The sequence below is a fragment of the Lineus longissimus genome, chromosome 2, assembly GCF_910592395.1.
Source record: "Lineus longissimus chromosome 2, tnLinLong1.2, whole genome shotgun sequence".
In the NCBI taxonomy this organism is placed as follows: Eukaryota; Metazoa; Nemertea; class Pilidiophora; order Heteronemertea; family Lineidae; genus Lineus; species Lineus longissimus.
Genome location: NC_088309.1, coordinates 12,349,369 through 12,371,261, shown reverse-complemented (window position 1 = coordinate 12,371,261; position 21,893 = coordinate 12,349,369). Strand labels below are relative to the sequence as shown.

At 40.0% G+C, this 21,893-nt stretch overlaps 1 protein-coding gene across 14 annotated transcripts in view; it reads right to left on the bottom strand.

Annotated features, from left to right (window-relative positions):
- Window positions 1–18,408, bottom strand: part of LOC135482641 (RNA-binding protein Musashi homolog 2-like) — a 163,076-nt gene extending 144,668 nt beyond the window's left edge. For 12 of the 14 annotated variants that reach the window (XM_064762871.1, XM_064762874.1, XM_064762877.1 and 9 more), the window contains exons 1-5: window positions 18,267–18,408; window positions 18,020–18,060; window positions 17,712–17,793; window positions 17,178–17,271; window positions 15,491–15,532 (exon numbers count right to left, since the gene is read on the bottom strand). In XM_064762871.1, coding sequence (XP_064618941.1) covers window positions 15,491–15,532; window positions 17,178–17,271; window positions 17,712–17,793; window positions 18,020–18,060; window positions 18,267–18,337 — 330 coding nt within the window. In that variant the 5' untranslated portion in view covers window positions 18,338–18,408. Of the gene's footprint in view, window positions 1–15,490; window positions 15,533–15,896; window positions 16,075–17,177; window positions 17,272–17,711; window positions 17,794–18,019; window positions 18,061–18,266 lie in introns of those variants that run through there. The other 2 variants (XM_064762881.1, XM_064762880.1) reach the window with 2 other exon arrangements.
- Window positions 18,409–21,893: the final 3,485 nt, after the last annotated feature.

Genomic DNA, 21,893 nt, shown 5'->3' with positions numbered 1-21,893 from the left:
CAGCGCGACTTGAAACATCATTTGGCAGCTATTCCCGAAGTCGAAAGGGCATCTTTAGTTGCCAAAGGACGGGAAATCAAACAAAAATATGTGCGTTTAACAAATAAACATGAGAAAGGTGCCGAGGATTTATTCGCCGTGCGCGGTCGTCTACGGTATATAGCAGAAGTACCATGCTACGATTTGACAACCTCGTCACCAATAGCGAAACGAATGCACAACATCACCCAGGGTGATGTTGTGCATGCACAATATCACCCAGGGTGATCACCCAGGGTGATGTTGTGCATGCACAATATCACCCAGGGTGATGTTATGCATCGCCAGATAGAGCCTGGGTGATATTGTGCATCACCCAGGACGACAATAACCCCTTCAGCCTTACTTGTGACTGGAGATGTGACCAGCATCCGGAACGAGCCAGCTTGTTCATTAGTGGGAGTAAAAGGGTAGAGACAGAAGTCTTAGATTAGCCTGGAATTAGGCATTTTGCACTTGGCGTCTCAATTACGCTGGACCCATGGGGCAAGAAGGCAACAGGATCTATGGTTAAATCCATACATGACCCTCATAGGAGCTTTTAGTACAGGATTATGGTAATGCAGAACCGACTAGCAATGATCATTATATCGGTGCTGATGTCTGGTAAATGAGGCAAAATGCCACCACACGCGCTCATTGCTCTAACTACCCAAGTGTTCAAGCTGATAAAACTGGAAGCCAATCAGCATGATCCCGTCATCCTCAGCAGCATATTGTACATGTATGGAAAAAGAGTTTTTCAAATGTCAAAATACAGTAGGCTATTGGCAGCCAGGAAGATGTCTGACCAGGTACAGCTCCCATGTGCATTCTTTCTGGAGGGACAAGTGTAATATAGGTTATCACAGTCCTCCAAGCGTTTCTGATGAGTTCAATGTACTAGAATATAGATAAATAGGGATGCATGTTGAGATGTTAGGACAAGCATACCTGTGTTTCAACCACTTGTTTACAGGCTGGCCAGTTGAATTAACTACAATTACACATATGTTTTAATAACCTTGATGATGGAGGAGACCAGCAGCTTATTCTGGTAAACTGGTATCTTGTCTTTGCCAGGATGGAGCAATATATAAGAAACCTGCAGCAGTCTCATAGGGTTCTGACAAAGTGGTGCCAGGATAAGTGGGTTATTAACCAAACTGGCCACTTGATAGTATATAATGCTGATTAACTGAGGATGCACAGTATCATTAGGTGCTGAAATGTTGGAAAGACCTCTGTTGCATTAAGTGATCAACTCAAGATGACACAGAAAAATCAAACTTCACTAATTTTGTAGGAACCGACCTGACCCCTTTTCAGACATATCCAATCCATAAGGTATAATTTTGATCACGAAAATACACTAAAATACATGAGAAGGAATCACCGCAATAATGGCTAAATGACCCCTAATTAATCTCAACCATTATTTAGAGGAAATTATTCATGTATACTTGTGATTGTATGTTCCAATATGTTCCCAGGAATAAATACGTTTGTGTACAATATGTACGGATCCATCAAGGTCAGTTGCAATGTGGACAAACGCTTGCTGCGCTGCAGCTGACTTCACACTCCAGTCGCTCTTCATGACAAGGCATGTAACTGAAATATCATTGAGAATCCACAATTCGAGATTACAATACATCTGTATTCTTGGATCAACACTGCATCACAAATACATGCACTGTCCTGCGTGCACCAGCTGCTTCTGCTTGCCAGATGGGGGGGGGGATATTGTCATAGAGGAGCCTCATAGCCTAGTGGTTAACACTGCTGGCTACTAGGCAATAGGTCCCGGGTTCGATCCCGGGAAGATCCAAGGATTGTATTTCTGGATGAACTGGCATGGCTTTCATAAAACTAAAATTCCTGGCTCTTCACAACACGTACATATGAAATACTCGCTCCTGAGTGTCTATGTTAGGGCAAGTAAAAGATCCCACATAGGTAGACAGTAGCCCACAGTGGACTCCATACCTCCCGGCAAAAATTCAATAGGGTTACGACGCCGGTCATGATTTGATGATGGGACAGGGTGCAATGCCATTGCTATCCCACTAAAACGTACAATAAGGAGGCTTGTACACCGATATTACTCAGTCAAAAAGTATGCAGACCTTTGACTGGGAGGCCCTATACACATTACATTAGCATGAATGTTGGTGACCTTTTTTACCCCAAACATCCAACTCTGAGAGGGGATTTTTCAGGGCACCCCTGATCGAGCATGCATTTAACCAAGTGTTGTTCATCAATTATAGGAAATTATTGCCATGTTTACAATGATTTCAACTGAAAGCAGTGTTTAAGAGGCATAACGTCTTAACATACACATTGAGACAAACTCATGCATACAGCAATAGGAGAACGGTGCAAGTCTTCATACAATTAACCAATAAATCCCTACCAAGTCACACAATAACATGATTAATCAAAACTCAGCTGGGGATTTTTTGGCAACAAAAAACTTGCATGTAATCTTGTGGCTTTAGCTTTTCAGTGAGCTGACCATTAACCAACCTTTTTAGAGTGCATGTATGAGACATACCAATAAGTGGCCATCAGACATCTTCCTCTATATTTTAATTGTGTTTCAATCTCATTGTCGGCAGTCAGTCTCAAACCTAAAAGTGTGCGATGTGGAGTGTAATAGTACTGTAGCCTAAGCCCCACTTAGCACCACAACACCATCTCCACACAAATGATTTAGGTATCAGTATGTACATTTTCCTCACCGCAGTTACTTTTTCATGGCGACGCATACCATTTTCCAATCCCAAATGACAAATTACTTGCATCACTTAGGAATAATAACGCCCAGGCGAGTGTGGTTTTTTGCACTTAGTGGTAGCGGATACTCAATCTGCATGGACCTTTAAGCAAGATGTATCTCCTCATCTTCATTAATTCAATTAAGAGTGGCCCAAGTGACCACATGATTCTAACGATGGATGACTCTCAAGGCAATTCATGGCAATAATGCTGCAGTTATCGGCTGTTTCTGGCCGCAGTGAGACTCGAGTAGTGACCCTGGCTAAGATTTTTGATATACTGCAAAAAAGCAAGTGAACTTGAGCTAAGGAGAATTACCTTATCAGCCTGTTAGCTCAAAGATGCAGTGTTAGCTATTAGTAGATGAACACTACTGGCAGGTACTAGATATTTTCATGATAAATTCTCAATCCAACACAGTAAATTTCCATTAGAAATCTAGGAAAACCTTTCACAGGGTTAACATTTGCCTACCAAGTCAGCCATCCATTCTTGTCGAGCTTATGAGCTTACTTCATACCGTTCTTTTTATGAATGCAGTAACCAGTTCCATAGCCTGCGATTACAATTCAATCCTTCATGATACCTTCAGGGAGACACTCACACTTCTGATGGACGTTATAAATCGGCTTCCTTACCCAGGGTGTTGAAATGAAGCCATATCAAAGCAACATGGTTACCATCTCATAGCTTTGATACCATAAAGCGACCTAATAAGACATAGACAGAAAAGGTTGCAGTTCAACCTTGGTCATTTTTCATTTTGAGGGCTTCCTTTGTGGTAATCATGGCTGATAACAATGGAACTACATCAAATACCCATGTTCACCTGTACTTAGTCAGGTTCCAGCCCAAACAGCTCATAATGTGTATCACCTTGACACCAAAAAATTAAAATGGGCCAATCTATCCAGGCAAAGACATCACCATGCAGCACACAGTTCCTAATCCTAAACGACTAATGGCACATAGACATCGCTGATGGTAACACAGCACAGCCAAGACCTCATCCAGTAATAAATTACATAACAACACATTTTGAAACAACAGCAGTATCACTCACATACTTTCATAGGCAGCAAGAGCGACTTTCATCCAGACAGCCACAGTAGGCTATGGATCTATCAAGTAAGTTCACCTTGGGGTATGAGAGGCGGAGCCTGTCATCAATTCTTCTTACCATCGGGCAGAGCCAGGTCTCATCTGTGCATGATTCACTAATTATGCCCGAGTGGAGGATTGGCTATAAGTCCGCCATGATGCCTCCAAGGTTTCAAGACTGCGCGTATTTAGTACGGATTAATCGCCGCAAAGAAGGATCAGAGGCAATCAAAAGGGATTTTTTCATCATTTCCAGAGAGGACTCTGATGATGGGAAGTATGAGAGACCCATTAACTCATTTGGCTACACTCAAATGGGGATTCCAACACTGAAGTCCAACAAATAGATAAATATTTTTAGCTTTGACCATAGGTTTTATCTCAGACAGAGTTCAGTTTCGATTTTGCCATTGATTTCCTGTACGACCATATAGCCTTTGGACAGAATGATCTGTGAACATGTATTTTTATAAATTCGACTTCAATATTGCCTGCCATCTTCCGGTAATATTTCAACAAGGAAAGAACAGTTTTATCAACCCCTCCTATTAATGCGTATAAAGTTCTGAAGCTCGAGAATTTTTTTCTCTTAAAACTCGCCTGCGAGTAAAAAGAAGATGCAATTGACAACGACATCATCACTTTTATGCGTGAATGTGAAATAACAATAAAATCTCCATGGTGACTTGTGCAATTAGGGAACTGTTCAATAAAAGCACTCATAATGCTTGCATGATTTCGTCATTTTCAATTAAAAAAATATCAAGTCTTGCCAAGGGCAACGGTGGAATAATCACAAGAAAGTGCAAACAGTGCCAAACATGCGGAGAAGAAGAGACACAGATCGTGTAGCAGCCCAAATGGACACCACTCCCTCAGACAGTATTATCAACAAAACCTCTTGAAAGAGTTGAAATCCGTCAGCCAGATGCATGTCTGAAAATCCCTCCATACATGGACAGAGGATGTCCAATTATCATCACCAGGAGGAAGTGGCTTTTCACGTCTGCCCAGCGAGACGCTGCTGACAACACAATGGAGCCAATTTCATTCCTAACATAACCTAACCTTTACATAGAACTTTTTTATCTCCTCCAACAAAATCTCAATAGCACTTTTCTCGCTATCTCAAAGAAATGACAAAAAGAACTGTCTGGGCAACAAAAGGTACAATTTGCTGGTAGTCCTGGCGAAAAAAGTGCCACATTCTTGTCGCATTTCTTTTATCTTGCATTGTTGTCAAAGAGCAGTTGACAGGGAGCGACCTCTAATCATGGCGTAATATGAAATGGCTTATCGTCTTGTGGAAAGTGGCACAATTTCGTCAAAAAACGAAAGATTACGAGTTGATAAGGGCTTCTGAATTATGAATGCTACTTGGGTAATCATGCTTAAGGGTGCTGGTATTTGAAATGGTTTAAACATCAAGAAGAATGGCATTTAACTATTTTATGGGTAAAAAAGTCCGCAAGCTAGTCAGGTTTTTTTGAAACAGTTAAGGCTAGTATGGTACAAAGAATTGTAAATCACTATTTTGTGCATTGATTCAATATTTGCTAACATTGACACAATCTGTTGTGATGATCAAATACTTGTTATAGCAAATAATTAAGAAGCGACTATTGCAATCATATATAAATGTTTATACATTGCTAATACAATTGTCATCTATCTTGAAACAATGACAAATCACGGAGATAAGCTCAGCACCCTAAAGCATAAATCACACTCAACACACAAAAGGACAAATACCAACGCTAATTGTTGTGACACATATGAGGTGGCCGAAGCCTTATCATAGTAATTATGTAATCGTCCCCAACAACAGGGCGCACTAATCACAATACTAATACCATTGATAAAGAACAATGATAAGCAAAGTGCCCTTCAGCTTATTACGAAATATCATGAAGACCACTTCTGTCTATATGGCGACCCAACATATGATCAGTCAGTGACTATCAAACCCTAGATATTTTATTTTTCAGAGCCGCTAAATGCACCAGATGATATTTTGCACGAGAGAGATGGGTTCTTACATGATTTGAGGTCATAATACTTGATACAAGTCCCCTGGTAGACAAATATGGCACAATCCCCAGTCTAAACGCATTTTGAAAAAAATTTTATTTCCTGTAGATGAATACCTCATGTACACACAAAACCCTCTGCATCATCAGCATATACACAGAAATGTACTATGAAATGTACAGTGATCTATGGACAGGTAAAACCTAAATGAAAAACTCAGGAATGATGAATGACCATTGATGAGAATTTTTATTAGATTAACAATTTATAGCCCCAGAATATGCGATGTTGTACCTGGATACGACAAAGTAACATTAACTTCACTGAATCACGTGTTTGCCATTACATCTGTATATAATATCGATGTGTAGTGAAAGCCAGCTATCAGTTTATCTAAGATATCAACTAGGTTTTAACTTAAAGAGAGTTCTGACAGATGTGGACACCACAACTTCCAAATTTAAGAAAAAGAATGGATTTTATGCAACCATCCGCTCTCCGAACTCCTAGTGCTTTGTAGCAGAGCTTGGTAGCAGAGAGTGCAAGTGGCTTTTCTGCTCCGCCATTTCAGAAGGGTGCTGGACCCTACCTTTTTCCACGAAGTCCATTTGCGCCCTGTCTTCCTCAAAAAGATTCTAATGCATTTTCAATTACAGAAGGGTGCCTGTGTAAGGTCTTTTCCCCAACCACTTTTGCAAAGCCTGCCTTCCCAAATTCCTGACAATAGTGCACTAGGGGAGCACTGTTTAAACAGTGAGGGTAAAGATACAACGTTCCCCTCAACTCTTCAGCTTTATAAGGTCAGCTATAGCTGCACAAGTTGTAATCAATATGCGCAATGCATTGCTCATCGCTGCAGCTCTGAGGAACACAACTTCCACTGCACAACAGTCATCCTGTTCAAATTGTCCACAAAGGAATCATGCAGATGCAAACGTAACTTTGCAAGATATAAAGCCAAATCATTTTATTAAAGGCCATAGTGGTAAAGTGAATATACTTTGATGACATTCTGAGAATCTCAGGAAGTATTCCATGATGACGGCCCAAAATCCAATACTTTGTCTAATAATGTCATAGTTCATAGGGACCCTGTCTTCAGGGATGGTTGACCCTCAAGGAGTACTTACAGATGGAGATTTGGATGCACCAAACTAGGACAGGAAAGGACTCAATAGATATCTCGCTTTACAAGATTTTAAGACCTTGTAAACCATTTGAGGGCAGGATCATTGATGGATTTCTAAAACAGCAAAGTTCAATACAACACTTTGAATTCGTGTTTACCTGATGAAATTGAGAAAATAGACAATATTTTGACAACATGAAACAGCTTTCGATTATTTCAGTCAGTCACTAAAATTAACCAGATTATTCCCACGCATTCTTCAATAATGCTAAAGGGTACTTGGTATTAGCTATTTTTGTGCAATAAGCCTATGCCACTTCTAAAATAAAAGTGAAACCATGGAGAAAGTAGTGATTCCACATGCAACAAAGGTTAAATTGGTGTGTAAATCTTAGTTCTATGCACAAGTTATATGGAATGATGTTCGCACTCTCAACGATCGCTCAAATGTGTTATTTGGCAACCATAAACTGTGAATTTATCCCAAGAGCATTTACTGTACAACAGAGTGCACAATTATCACAACAATCTGTAACATTCATTTATGCAATTTTAACATCAACTTATTAGAATCATTAACTAGTTACTATTATTCTATACACTGTCAGGGAAATTGACACTATACAGAATGTTTTTAGAACACAGCTGTGTCAGTTAAAAAAGTGTACACATCTTTAGTAAACCTCAGTAACATGCAGGATTTTGCTTGTTTCTCACAGTATTGTTATTTTCAGTTGAGAGTAAAGTGTCCTCTAAAGCTACAGCTTATATAGTTTCAAAACAACAAATCTAAAAACAAAGGCGGTGATATTCAAATCCATTGAGTCTTGGCCAACAGCATGTAGTGTATAATGGTAGGTACTATCATCAAGGAGCTATGTTAAGAAAAACTGTCTGGACCAGCATGGGTCAAGCAGGCTACCCTGACTACATGATTAAATGGCCAACCTATGGCATACAGCAAAAGCCATGGGCATCCATTGAAAACCAAATGTGATGAATAATGAAATGGGCTGAAGCTGGGACAGAACCATTGGACGTTGAGTTCATCACAATTATTTTTCACAAACAATGATTGGACTTCCGATATTGATGATGAGAAACCCCACGTGGTCATAGTCTGCTCTGTATAGCCAATATTCAATTCAATCAAAACACATGTGCAAGGACTCAACAGTTGCACAAGCTGTGAACGAAAATGAACAATGAGGTTTATTAAAAGGTAAAAACGTGGACTGATTTGAACGGAATAATAATCAGCTGCTGAAGATCTGCTGACTCACACCAATTGATTTATTTCATTATCACCAACAATGTCATAATTAACCCGATGAGAAATGAAGCCAACACTGCACTTGTATAAATCAAACGAAGCTGGTCATGGTTTCCCCGTTTTATAGATCATTTCAATTCAAATGAGAGAAGAACTGCTGGAATAGAAAAAGGTTTCACCCTTTTCTGCCTTTGAGATCCCTGGAACACTCCCAACCCTCCTCCACCCATCAGACCTGGTGCGCAGCAGCTGCCCCCAGATACCATTCCTAAGGGGACGTCATCACCATTCCATGGCACAAATCACAGAGAGGAAACACAAAGAAAAGTAACGGGATCAGGCTTCATAAGCTCCCTCATTATCCCACCATAATAGACTGGTTTCAGACAATTAACTCCCGCTCAAGAAAGGAGGCTATACTGTGCACGACCAAATGCACATGCACCACCAAATGCAGATAACACAGTACACCCAGTTTAGCCAACCTATTCGCTGCAGCACCCAGTGGCTTACTCAATTACAAAGAGAGTCGGGCAGCAAAAGAGTGCATGTTTTCTGTTTTTCCACCTTGAAAACATGGAAGGGATTGATAGGTGCACTAATTACATTAAGGGACCATGTCCCAAATTGATGTACGAAGAGTTCACTGTATCTGTAAAAGCTGCACAGAACATCCCAAATTCTAAAAGCCTCCCAGCAACTTCGGTCCCTGCTACATCATTAGGGTACATTTGTAATCCAGATTTTGTCCAGAGAAGGAAGTGAAACATCCAGTTCTAGCGCAACTCTGTCACCCATACTGTGCTGCAGTCACCCACCGAAGAAAGGATGTTTCTCCTTTGTAGCCAGCTTCTGACTTTTCACTTTAAACGCTAGAACAGACACAGTTAATGCCAACATGTACATTGTACATATAATGCCAACATGTACATTATACATATAAATGTATAAATAAAAATTAACCACCGTTAATTAGTCATTTCAATGGACTACACCTAGAGGGCAGAGCAATAATACACCAGAGACTGACATGTAATGGGACATTCTACACTCTCATGTCAGATTGTGGTGGAGAATATAAGTTCTATTGTTGTTGCAGGAACTTGCCTCATTACAATCACAAGCTTGTCTGGAATTGAGCAGGTCAACACAAATTGTGTAAGCATGTATGCTGCCCAGGGCCAGTCTATGCTCAATTACATGAATTTTCCAAATACGTACAAACGTTTCTAGGTGGATGACGAAGTTTCCATTTTCATTCAAAGAAAGTCAACATGTTGGACAAATAGTGTTCATTGGACACATGTGCCTGAATAAGTATGGCGAACACGTATGCTACTTATAGCATGAAAGTGAGAAGTACCATTTGTACTCTATAGTGTGTGCAGGGGAAAAAGCAGTAAGCCCACCTCCCATCCACAAAATCCTTCTCAACTGTCTAGCTTACAAGGGAAAAGTAGCCCTTTTTTATCAGTCGAGCTTTTTTTCACCAATTAAACCACACGAATGGACCTGAAGCAAACCAAATTGAACTCCACTCTGAAATAAAGACTTGACTACCATACCAGGTAAACAACGACACAAAGATTTGTATCTTTTTTGATTCCTGGGCATCCAGAACAGATATGTCACCAAGCTCAACCAGTTTGGATTGTCAGAAAGGATTGGAAAATTAAAAGAATGTCTAAACCATATAACCTGATACAATGTACTTCACTTCTTACACACTAGGACACAATGTAATTGTAACACAGTATATCAGCCCATTATTTAAAATACATCTGTATGTACAGAGGGTGTACCATTTTTACCTGTCAACAGGCACCAGCAGTGGCCCGGAAATGAATCTCAGATTGCCATGTCAAGTTTAGGGCAAAGAACCAGAGAAAATAGGTCACCAGATGTTATACTGCACCAGAGGCAAACTTTTTCAAGTGACACAGAGCCAAACAAGAATGACAATGAGTCTGACCTTTCCTTGGCAATGCATTCTCAAGTGTGCGGAGTCAATACAATAAAATACTAGAATTTCATGTTCTATTTTCGACTGTTTAACCATTTAATCACACAACTCTGCCTTATCTCCAACCAAACTTCAGAAAACACTCCCATGTGATGCAGGCTGCTTGAGATGAACCATCAGGTTTTTTTAAGCTAGAGGCTGTTGTCAGCAAAGCGAAGGTTAGTTTTACAAAATTTACAGAAGTTTGTTTTCTTTGTTTTTTTGCCTCACAACCAGGTATACCAGGCCTACCAAGAGCTGTCAGCTGTCAGCCTTTCATTTGATACCAGCTTCCTGTGTGAACTCAAGTGAAAAATTTAATAGTTCACATTAGAAAACTGAACAGGATGCTGTTACCTTATAACACATGTTAGGACCCAGACCTACATGTAGGCCCAGTTTCTTCATGAGCAGGCTACCATTTTAAACCTACCCAAAAGATTACATAATCATGGAATATAAGCCGCACATTCACCACCTGAAAAGGGATCACCAATCTTGGTTCGCAAACCAATGCCGCACCATTGAAAATCCACCAAGTGCGTACACCAGCGCTGCAGCTAGTTATAAAAACCGGCAACAGATGGCGCTCAAACAATAAGCAGAAAGTGCCATTTCGAAAGCGCCGCCTGTCGCCAAACCATCTAACTAGCTAATTGACGAACCATTAGCGCGTACACCACGACAAAGCCGAGCTTTTAACAAGCCGGGCGAATTTGGACCATCAAGCTTGATGGCACAAATTCGCCCGGCAATTTGTATCGGCAATGGATTGCCAAACCAATTTGTCGCGGCAATGTGGTGGTGTACGTGCAATTGGTCCACCAATATTTCGTGGTGTACGCGCAGCTATATTCTTGAACAGAGAACAGATGAATATATTATACAATTTACATGCAAAATACAAAGAATTCATCTCTATAAACCGCAATTCATAAGTGATCGGAGGGTTACTAACTATATTAGATGGGAAAGTGAGTATTTCTATTTCCATGAACCAAGCTTGTCACATATCATTTGGATGTTTCATCTCATGACCTGAGAGCGTATTCCTTCTTAGAGATGAAACTTGTATTTGTAAAACTGTTAATCTTGTTTGAAAAGCCCTCATTAAAAGCATTTGCACGCACAACACACTCATAGATGTTTAAATAAACTAAATTCAGGTCCCAGGCCCTACTCAAAAGCTGAACAAATGGCTCAAAACCTGTATAAACCCAGACCTTTGTCCATATTAAGAGTAAATTCTAATAACATCTGTTAAAACAAAAATCAATTTAATAGTGTAAATTAATGAGAAATACTACACATAATGCATTACAACATACAACTGAAGTGAGATGCAATGTCAAGGGAACTAGTCAAACAATATACACTGCACTTGAAATGGAGACTGGCCACAGGGGAGGCCAGGTGGAGAGATAGAACAGGCTCAAGAGGTTTTGATTTTCAGGGCATTTCTCAAAATACTTGTGAAAACACAAGTTTGCTATATTCACTTTACAACATTCCTTTTTCAAAGAGGCCATGGAATGAGTTTTAATTGTTTTCATGAACAAAGGGTTAACAGTATATCATCAAGATGAGCACATAAATGTTGTGATAAAAGACATGATGTAACCTTTAACCCACTTGAAATATATTTGGAAAACACTTCAAAATAATGAAAAGAACAGCCCTGCTGTCCTGGACAAATGATTTAGACAAACAGACACAAGAAAGGTAACCTAGAAATAGAATTCAAGACATTCTGCAGTCTTTTCAAAGCCATGCTTTTTTAATATACATGTACAACACAGCTTATACAACCATTCTTTATCAAAAAGGATAATACTCCAAAAATAAAATTAAGGAACTGGTGGGCTTAAGATACAAAAGGAGCATCAAGGATCTCTTCAGGAATAGAAGACGCATGCTCATAATGCATGAGAAAATGGAGACTCCAGACAAAACAAACTATCATCAGAGCTTTGTCAGTATCATATAGATTTCAAGTATCAAGTGTAGCCTACTTCAAAAAGGCTGAGGCACAGACCGGATTCGATGAGTAGAGCACATAACTTTGAGGTGTTTCACAAGATGATCCTTTTTAATTCTGTATCAGCATGATCAGTCCTATCAACATTATCAATGTTGGACCATCATCTCAAAATTGTCCTACTCTACCCTAGTCACTCGATGTGGCTGGACCGCCTTTCTTTTCTTAGTGTCTATCTGACCCAAGGGAACCTGTAGTTATTTTGGGACGAGGCATAGAATGTGTTACTCAACATCTGATCGAGCAGTAGAATGAGTCTGAAGACCGATACAAAGAACTAGTGTCCAATCTTTTGAAAGGCAAGCAAGATGGGAGCCAACACACTCCAGGGATGTTTTTGTCAATGCGGCAGAGGTATATAATCTATTATTTTGCACAAACTTAATACTGCCCCTTCCAACCAACGTTCACCCAGTTCACATTCCTGCTGGACCCAATGAAGTAAGATCTTAGAGCATACACTGCAGAAGAGGGTCAGAAGAGCCGATACATGCAGTACCGATACACGCAGTACCGGCCTGCAGACGGGTGATTTGTATGACTTCATATTATACAAGGAGTGCGGTAAGCCGCCTTCATCATGTAAGAAGGTGACAGGATTTAGCCAAAGGGCAATGACGGGCTCAACAGCTATTATTCATATTTCTTGTTCATTTTGTATCCTATAAAGAATTCAGCACATTCTATCCACTTGAGTACACTGCAACCCGGTAATGCAAGTTTGATGCCCCTCACTTAAAACGAGTTGTAGCAGCCGGGACAATCTGGAGCAGACAACACAAAGGATGAGCCATCCATAGGAGGCAGGACAACGATAGCCTGCAACACATGGAGTGGAGAACATTGGATCAAAATGGACATGCGTGATGATGGGTGGATACTGGTCACAGCAGGACCATGAAATTGAAGACAAGGTGAAGAGGTCAGCGGCCATGCAAAACAATGAAAGGAACAGAAAAAGTAGCGTGGGGAGGTGTGGTTTCCAGTGTAAAAAATTGTGTGATAACGGGGCTTTGGACTGGATGAGTCACAATTGGACGCATGTTGGATGAAGTATAGAAGATGATAGGCATAATGCCACAATGTGCATATTCTTTCCTTTCACAATACAGAACAGAACAGTTCTTCATAATCCAAAAAGAGTAAATGAGATAGAATAAAGAAGCATAGGTTATTGGACTGATATATGCCTGCCCACAGGCCTTCAAAATTATATAATAGAATTTAGTTTTAAAGAAGGGCTCATACAGTAGGCCTCATGGAATCTCAGAGGCTGTCAATGCCAGACACAAAGGTAACTTCATGAAGCGTCTTCTGCCCCCACAACCCAATATTGAAGCCTTCAACATCATCAATATAATGAAAGGCCAGAGGTACGGCTGTGTTCTATATACCTTTGACATTTGTGAGGATAGCAGGCAAATCCCCTCCACATGTTGGAAAGATCAGCAACAGACAGTGAAACCAAGCAGGAGGAACCAATAATGCTGAAGCCTTCAGGCCATTACAAACCAATCCTGTCAGATAATGCAATGCAACCAATACTCTCACCTTAATGAGTAGGGACATTTTTTAGAGCTACAGTACAAATCATATATATAGGCCTAGCGACTTTTTAAAAACCTATGTTTAAAACTGGTCTTACATTTCCATATTAAGTAATGCTGAAAACATTATTTTATATTTCTAAGTCTTCAAATGGTTCCAGCAAAATCGTTGGCATCGAGGTCTCCGTCATTAAAGAGTTAACATTTCTACTCTTGTGCAAACAATGCCTGCTTCAGAGAGCTGAGCAGACAGCATAGTATACACTGCTTTAATGGGTTCTACACATCCTTTTTTAATTCCCAGAAAAAAATGACAAGAGATGTATCACAGAAGTATGAAAAAACCATTGAGTGGACAGACATTCCAGCAAATGGAAAATTGCTGTTGACATTTGAACATGCTCCAATTCATCTGGGTTATGTTACAGTGAGTATCACTCCACAAATAATGTTTTTTCTGCAAATATCATTGGGCAAGACTTGAGAATTTACAGAAAAAAGCTTACATAAGCGGCTTAAGTTTTGCAATCAGAGTTATGGAATGACAGAAATTGTGTCAGTGTCATTGGAGACGAGCAATAACAACACAGCCGGCAGAAGATAGCCCAAAGGGACAGTCTCAGTAATCACACTGGACTACTGGATACCACAAAAGATGCACAGACAGCCTTAGCAACCAATTGTACGCAGGGTCACATATTTATAGAACAAGACTACAATCCTCATTATTCTTTCAATAGCCGCTATTAATGGGGAATTTCTCCCTGGGCACAATTTCATGTATGGTTGGATGGAGTTATCGCCATTTATAAGGTTATTAAAATTGTTAGCATGCTGCTGTGACCAGAACTATATTGTTGACGATTGGAAATATATTCATGAGATATATTTATTGTTGATAAAATCACAGTGGCAATTAGAAATGACGTAGAATCAGATTTAATTAAGGGACTTTTTCCTGTTGGAGCTAATGCCAGTAATGGGTGAATTGTTAAGAGAAAAAAATGACTGTTAATTTCATATTGCCACTAACTGAGAAATGTAATTATTTTAAATTGAAGGCTAAATTGCATATTTGGGCCACAGAAAGTGCTAACATAGAATCTATTCGACTAATATTCTGATTGTGTTATTCGAAAAAAGAGAAGACATTTTTTAACGAATACTATGTTCTATATTTCCCGCTCAGCTCTGGAATAATCATGCCTAATTTTCTACAGGCCTAGTCTAGATTTTCTACTTCTAATTACGTACTGACCTCAGAAGATTAATTGTCCAAGAATACCGTAATATGAAGATAATCCACAAGATATATCCAACTTTATAAAAATAGCCTCCTCTTTATCACATCATCAGCACCCAGAAGAAAAAAGCTGGGTAAAGTTTCTGACACCGGATGCCAAGTTGACTTACTGATCCTTTCCCTGTAATCCTCAGCAGCAGACAACTCAAGATGTGAAAACGATGGTAGCAAGGTAATCCAGAAAAGGCATAAAATGGAGTAATCCACGGAGTGCAGTGCTGGCGGTGCTCCACACAGAGTGAGAAATATTAGGAAATACTTTACCTTTTGTGTGTTTTTCTTGGGAACTGCTAACTTCGGATCAATCTGAAAATGAAAAGGGAGCGTATAAAAACTGCCAACAAATTATTTCAAAAATATATAGTGAAAAGTTTAAAATTGCCTAAGAACAAAACTGAACTTAGAGAAGCCTGTTTCAAAATACCCAGACTACACCACTGGAACACTTCCAAAGAAACTTTTTTTGGAAAAAATAAAATAAACTGATAATTTTTAGAAGTGAGAAATGTTTCCCTAAAAGTTAACCAAAGTTATCAAAATGTTTTGAGATAAGGTGATGGTATATTATGCATTATGTATTTGCTCTAATATAAACCACTGGCATGATGTAATGCATATCAGATTATTAATGTGCATGCATGATCCAACCCATCCCAACAAAAAGTTTTACCAGATCAAAAACTGTGCTCTGCGGTTGAATAGTTGGACCAAGTAATGAAGCGTTGTACATATCGCGTAAACTGCCAGCAAAAAGCTATCAAATAATCCAGAAATATTATAAATGTATAATCAAGAGCATTAAAAATATAAGTTGTAAAACAACTGCACTAGTGTAATGTACTTCACTGATCTTGGGCTTTATATCAAACACGGCATCATTAGAGCAAGCTGAAATACACAATTCATGTGACCTCTAACCCGACCACGCTCGCACCTGATTGGTCGGCAGTCTGCAGCAGCTTACTGGGGAGCCAGTCCGGTACAATCTGTGCAAACCAATGACAAAAACACCTTACTGCCGCACAATGACAGTTGATTTATATGCAAAAACTATACAATTTGCCACATCATGATTAATTGAAATGAGCGTGCGTTATTAATGAGATGATTGGTTTCCAAGCTGGAGCCATGTGATTTACATGCGCATAATGGCTAGGTGAAGCCAGATCATCCCAACTCGGGAGAGCCGGCATCAAACAAAAACCTAGTGTGCAAAAACCTCAGATGCTAGTACTTTGCTTTGGAATGTTTGTATAATAAATAACGAGGAGATATAAATATCGTTCAGTGATTCAGGTTAGCCGAACTATCAGCATTTGTTGCTCAGGATGCTAATGATTTCTGAGGTAGCCCACCTTCAGAAGCAAGACACTCATGTCAATTTCACATAGCGTAGTTTCTAGATCTTACGTCGCAGAACTGGGAGTGATATAAAAATTTTCAGGAGAAGAAAGTTGCCAATTATTCACAGATTTTAACACTCATATCACTTCAATTCAAAGCCTCAATGTTTTAGAAAGCCAAGTCAGGGATAAAAAGCCATTTTAGAGAAGAAATGTTTTTTTTGTCACTTTTCACAAAAAAGGCTCTTTGGTCATTAAAACAGCCCACAGTTTCCACCCAATTTCAAGATCATTTATTTGTTTTCTTTGCACTTTTCTATTCATCAATAGTAAAAGACATGGCTAGACTAACATCAACGTGTGAAAACCAGCACCTTCGATCAACAACAGTTAACTAAGGATTATATATTGGAAAGTCAACAAGATTTTTTGGAGAAGAACAGGAATGTAAACTGACGTCACACAGCAACAGGAATTGATTAACTCAGCTTCCAGGCTTAATTAGCAAGGAAACAGAGCTGGGTGGCACAGTTCCTATCACTAATTGGCAAAGAAACACACTCGAAGCCACACACAGAAAACAACAATGGAAGTAAAGCTATGCATACCTTCTTCGAATCTAAAATATGAGGTGTGTTACATCCACTAGTTATAACGTTATCTACACAAGACGGGTCATTGAAGGTTACAAAGCCAAAGCCCCTGAAACATAAAATACACAAAATTAATGAGGCTCAAGTAGCATGCATTTGATTTTTTTTCGTATTTGAAACCGATTTAAAATGCACAATTTTGTGACACAGGAGTTTTCAAAGACTGGGAGGTTGGGAATTACCTCATTGACCGGCACCATGCAACAACTCAACTGGAATTTTAATGGCTGTTTAGGGGAGGCTTTAATTCTAGGTAATTCTAAGCAATTGCTACAACTTAACAACTGAACTAGGCGACTAGACCCTATTTCTATACAGAAGGTTCCACTAGAAAATACTGACTATGGGGGACTATGAGCAAAGTTAGGCTATTCTAAATAGTATAAGGGGAAAAAAGAAGCTTTTTCACTAAAAATGACATCTAGGCCAGGTGAGATACTTATGTAATTTGTAGAGGTCAGACATGAAATTTCCAAAAACAGAAGTTACCTGGATCTCTTTGTAACTGGGTCTTTCATCACCATACATTCTTTAACATCTCCAAATCTCTTGAAATATTCTTTTAGGCTGTCTGAAAAATACAACAGAAATAGCGGTCACAGACCAGCTATTGAATAGCCCAACGCAAGGGGCTTAGAGCGCATTTGAGCGCCGCGCCATGTCTACTTTAAGCAGAACTGACAACTCATTGTACACTGACCGCATACATTCCAATACTTATGTATACAACGGAATGCCCGATCGTGTAAGAAAAGCGATGAAAACAATGGCAAAATGAAGAGAGATTGTGCACTTACCTGGCGTTGTCTGCCAACTTAGGCCTCCTATAAACATCTTCCTGAAATGTAGGAAGAAAGGAGTGTGTAAAATATAGTGCTACATAACGCCACAAAGAAGCTACAGTCATTCAAAGACGGGCGTCTTTTCGGAGAAAATGAATACACGCCATGTATACTATGTACAGCCTTAGCGCTACCGATCGACAGAACAACAATGTAATAAGGGTCTACAGGAAAATCTATGCCCCAATCTACGTGTACTCACCCTGGATTATCATCACCACAATTAGCCATGGCCACTACAGAGTTTTGCTGGCTCTGAACATCCATTTTCATGTTTCTAATCCACTACTTCTACTAACTAAACGCGAAAATGGAGCCAGCACGTGTATACCACTGGACTCGCTTTCTCCCTACTATTGGTCCATCGTGGGTGGGCATTTCGCGCTTTACGAGTAAGCGCGTCACATGGGTAATTGACAGCTCTTTCAGCCAATCGGATTTCTTTGCAGTGTGTTACGTAGCAACATCTGTCAAATGTCTTCGACGTCATAGAAAGATTTCCCCACAAACCACGCCTCCAATGAGCGATATCGCAATGAAAACAAACACGCCCTCTCGAGACGGAGCAACGGAACCATCGCGAAGATTCATTTGCAGACGAGATTTTGAGATATTGTAAGAACTTCGGTTTTAGTCCTTGGCAATGATTTTAATGTGAGTTTTTTTGTTGATTTAAACGGCTATTACTTCAATACATAAATGAATGGTTCTTGCCAGCTTTTTTCAGAAAGAGCATCACACAAGTTTTGCGTTTCATGCATTTATACGAAATAAAACATGCACCATTGATGGCCGAACAGCAGTTGGTCTGCGTGTTCTCAAATTATTCAACAAATGGTCCCAAATTACGGAACATGAAACATTTGTAAGTCTCAACAATTGAAAACTAGGCTAAGCATTGATATTTCTCAACACCAGCAAGAAAGGAGACCCATGAAGTATTTTTCGGGTGATTAAATCTTGAAAATGATACATTTAACGGTTCGTCTGGCTTGGACACCTTATTTGAGCATGTCCAAGTTGTTTAAAACATGTATATGCTCGTCATACAGGAACCTTTCCTTACAATCCCTATCAGTTTGTCATTCATTATACAAATATGACATTTTCATTATCAAAACTGATCGCAGACCATGTTACGCAATACATTTTGATAAATCGTGTGACACTCAAATCACTGTGTAGATCTAAATAGATATAATGTAGCCTTGCATATACATGAACATGTACGTGTTTAAGTCCTCCCCTGACGCTATTGCCTTTCATACAGAGTGTATCGAAAAAAATTATGTACGGACTTTTGAAAGCACCCGACAAAGGTATACTTATCAGAGCAATCCTATAGCATACTTTTACCTAAATTTTCACTCATTTCTGAGCAGGTACAATCCGGACGCACTGGACCGGCCTCCTCCTTTCGCCATAAGGAAATCCAATTAGAGAGGATGACGCAAATGACTGCCCGGGAGTCTATAGTTGTGCCAACTTTAGTGGAGTAAAAAGAGGCAATAACTGACATAAAATCATAACCATAAATTTTTATAGGTTCGTTCGTTGGGGTACACTCCGCCGGAAAGCCGGTATGCCTTAACACCTTGCAACGAGCGATTTTGCCTCGGTTGGCTGCGACCAGCGTCATAATGATCGATGACCACTACGATGAGCGTCAGCAATTTCTTGTTTGCGCGGGTAACCGCCCGAGTTTGATTGGTCGAAACGATGGACGTGTCTTGTTGCATGCACTTGCGATGACCACCGCCAGAGAGATGTTTGTCTCATGCCCGTGCGCATCGAATGCGAGCAAACATCTTGACGTGGGTTGGGGTAAGGGTTTGGCGTTAGAAATAACCTTAGACTGGCGTTACGGGTGAGGCCAGTCAGTGGTAACCCTTTCCCCTGGCCTGATGAGAGAATGACGCGCAACCATTTCTACATTTCTAGCCATCCTGAACTTCAGTGCAACACTCGCCACCAATTACTAATAATAACTTAACGTGTGCAAGGGGAGGAGCATACGACTGACTCTTGTGTTCGTGGAGGCAATTTCGGCTACAGCATTTTTGTCCAATATGAAGCATCTTTTATAACTGTAGAGAGATGTGGGCCGAAAACGTGTTTTTTGGTACCTGACAAACGAGGTGACACCCCCCCCCCCCCCCCGCCCAAAATCACACACCCCTGGACCCCTGGATCTAGACAAACCTGTCCACTGTTTGGTGGTGGGGGGGTCAAAGTTTTGATGAACGGCAGAGATATCACTATGGCCTGCACACCACTTGACTGATGATTGGTTCTTTATCAAATTTCCAATGGGGTACACAAACTTTTGAAAGAAACGTCAGTTTGAACATGATTTTCTGGTTGCTTGTTGAATATCAAGCCAATTTTCTCAGCAAGGGGTAGCCTATTTAGCATTTGCTTGATAAATAGTATGAAATACCGCTGTTATATTCTTGCATGGACTTATACATGGACATCTCGACATGCTTATGTGAGAATGCCTATATATGTAGATTTCGGTGTGTACATAGTATACCGCACACCAAATGCGAACAGGCAAGACAAACATTTTGGTAATGCCGTGAGAAAGATAAATGTTTATCTTTTTCTTTCACAAAAAGCCTCCATATAATAGCGTCCATGGATTTCGCCAATCAATGCGACCTGATCATACTTGTTAAATTTCGCCTATATTAGCAGACGTTCGGGTGAAAACTGTGGTTTGTTTATTTTATTTAACGATTTAAAACGAACACGAAATGTGAATTCAGTGTCGAAATTCTATTATATAGCACGAAATGGTCGTACATTGCTTTTATTCCAAGCATTGCTTGTTATGACAATACTCTCTAAAAAGAAAGGGCGAACGAAATTCGCTCTGAAAGCGCTAATTTAGTGATCGCTCTTCGAGACAAGAGAAGAGTGAAACTTGGATAAGATAATCTTCCCCTTTGGTGTTTATACAATTATTGCAATGATTAACTTGGAACACTTTCAGGTGTGTTGAAACTAATAAACGCACTGAAAATGATTACAGCAGATTGTAAACAATATTTTACATGTTAGGTTATTTCACTCTTCTGTGCTTTCTGCTCTTTGAGAAAGAGCGATCGCTAAATTAGCTCTTAAAGATTGAATTTCGCTCTTTTTTTTAATGCCATCTTGACCCGCAATGTTTTGAGATCGCTAAATCACTCACGGAGCTCGATTGTGGTGACGCAAACGCATGAGAGTCAGGATGGGGTTATGCTTAAGGATCGAGACGTAATGGTACTTGCAAGCATTACCCCATCCTGACTCTACCAAGTACCATTACGTCTCGATCCTTAAGCATAACCCCATCCTGACTCTCATGCGTTTGCGTCACCACAATCGAGCTCCGTGAGTGATTTAGCGATCTCAAAACATTGCGGGTCAAGATGGCATACCCCTCGATCTACCTACTCTGAAGCATTCCATCCTGGGATACAGGTTTTGGATACTCCTACGTCATGTACAAATATGAAATATCAAGAGGCGGAGTATATTGAAAACCACTGATGCCAGGATGGACGCATTCCTAATTGAATGTCTGCTATCTGAAGTAAAAGGGTTAGGTTTTATAGACCTGGGGAGTGGGGTTAGAGCATCGCGGTATAGAACAACCACAAAGTACAGTTCGCCACCGCTTAGAATTGTGATGTAAAAATATGGTGTCTGGAACCCTCGTGAAAAAGAATTCTCTACAGGGCATCTGGTGCCTTTTTGGATGATTTCGGCTTCAGATGGACGCACGAGATGCGATGAAGTTGTAGCCGTGTTATTGTTTTGGTTTTTTGCCTTCTCCTTG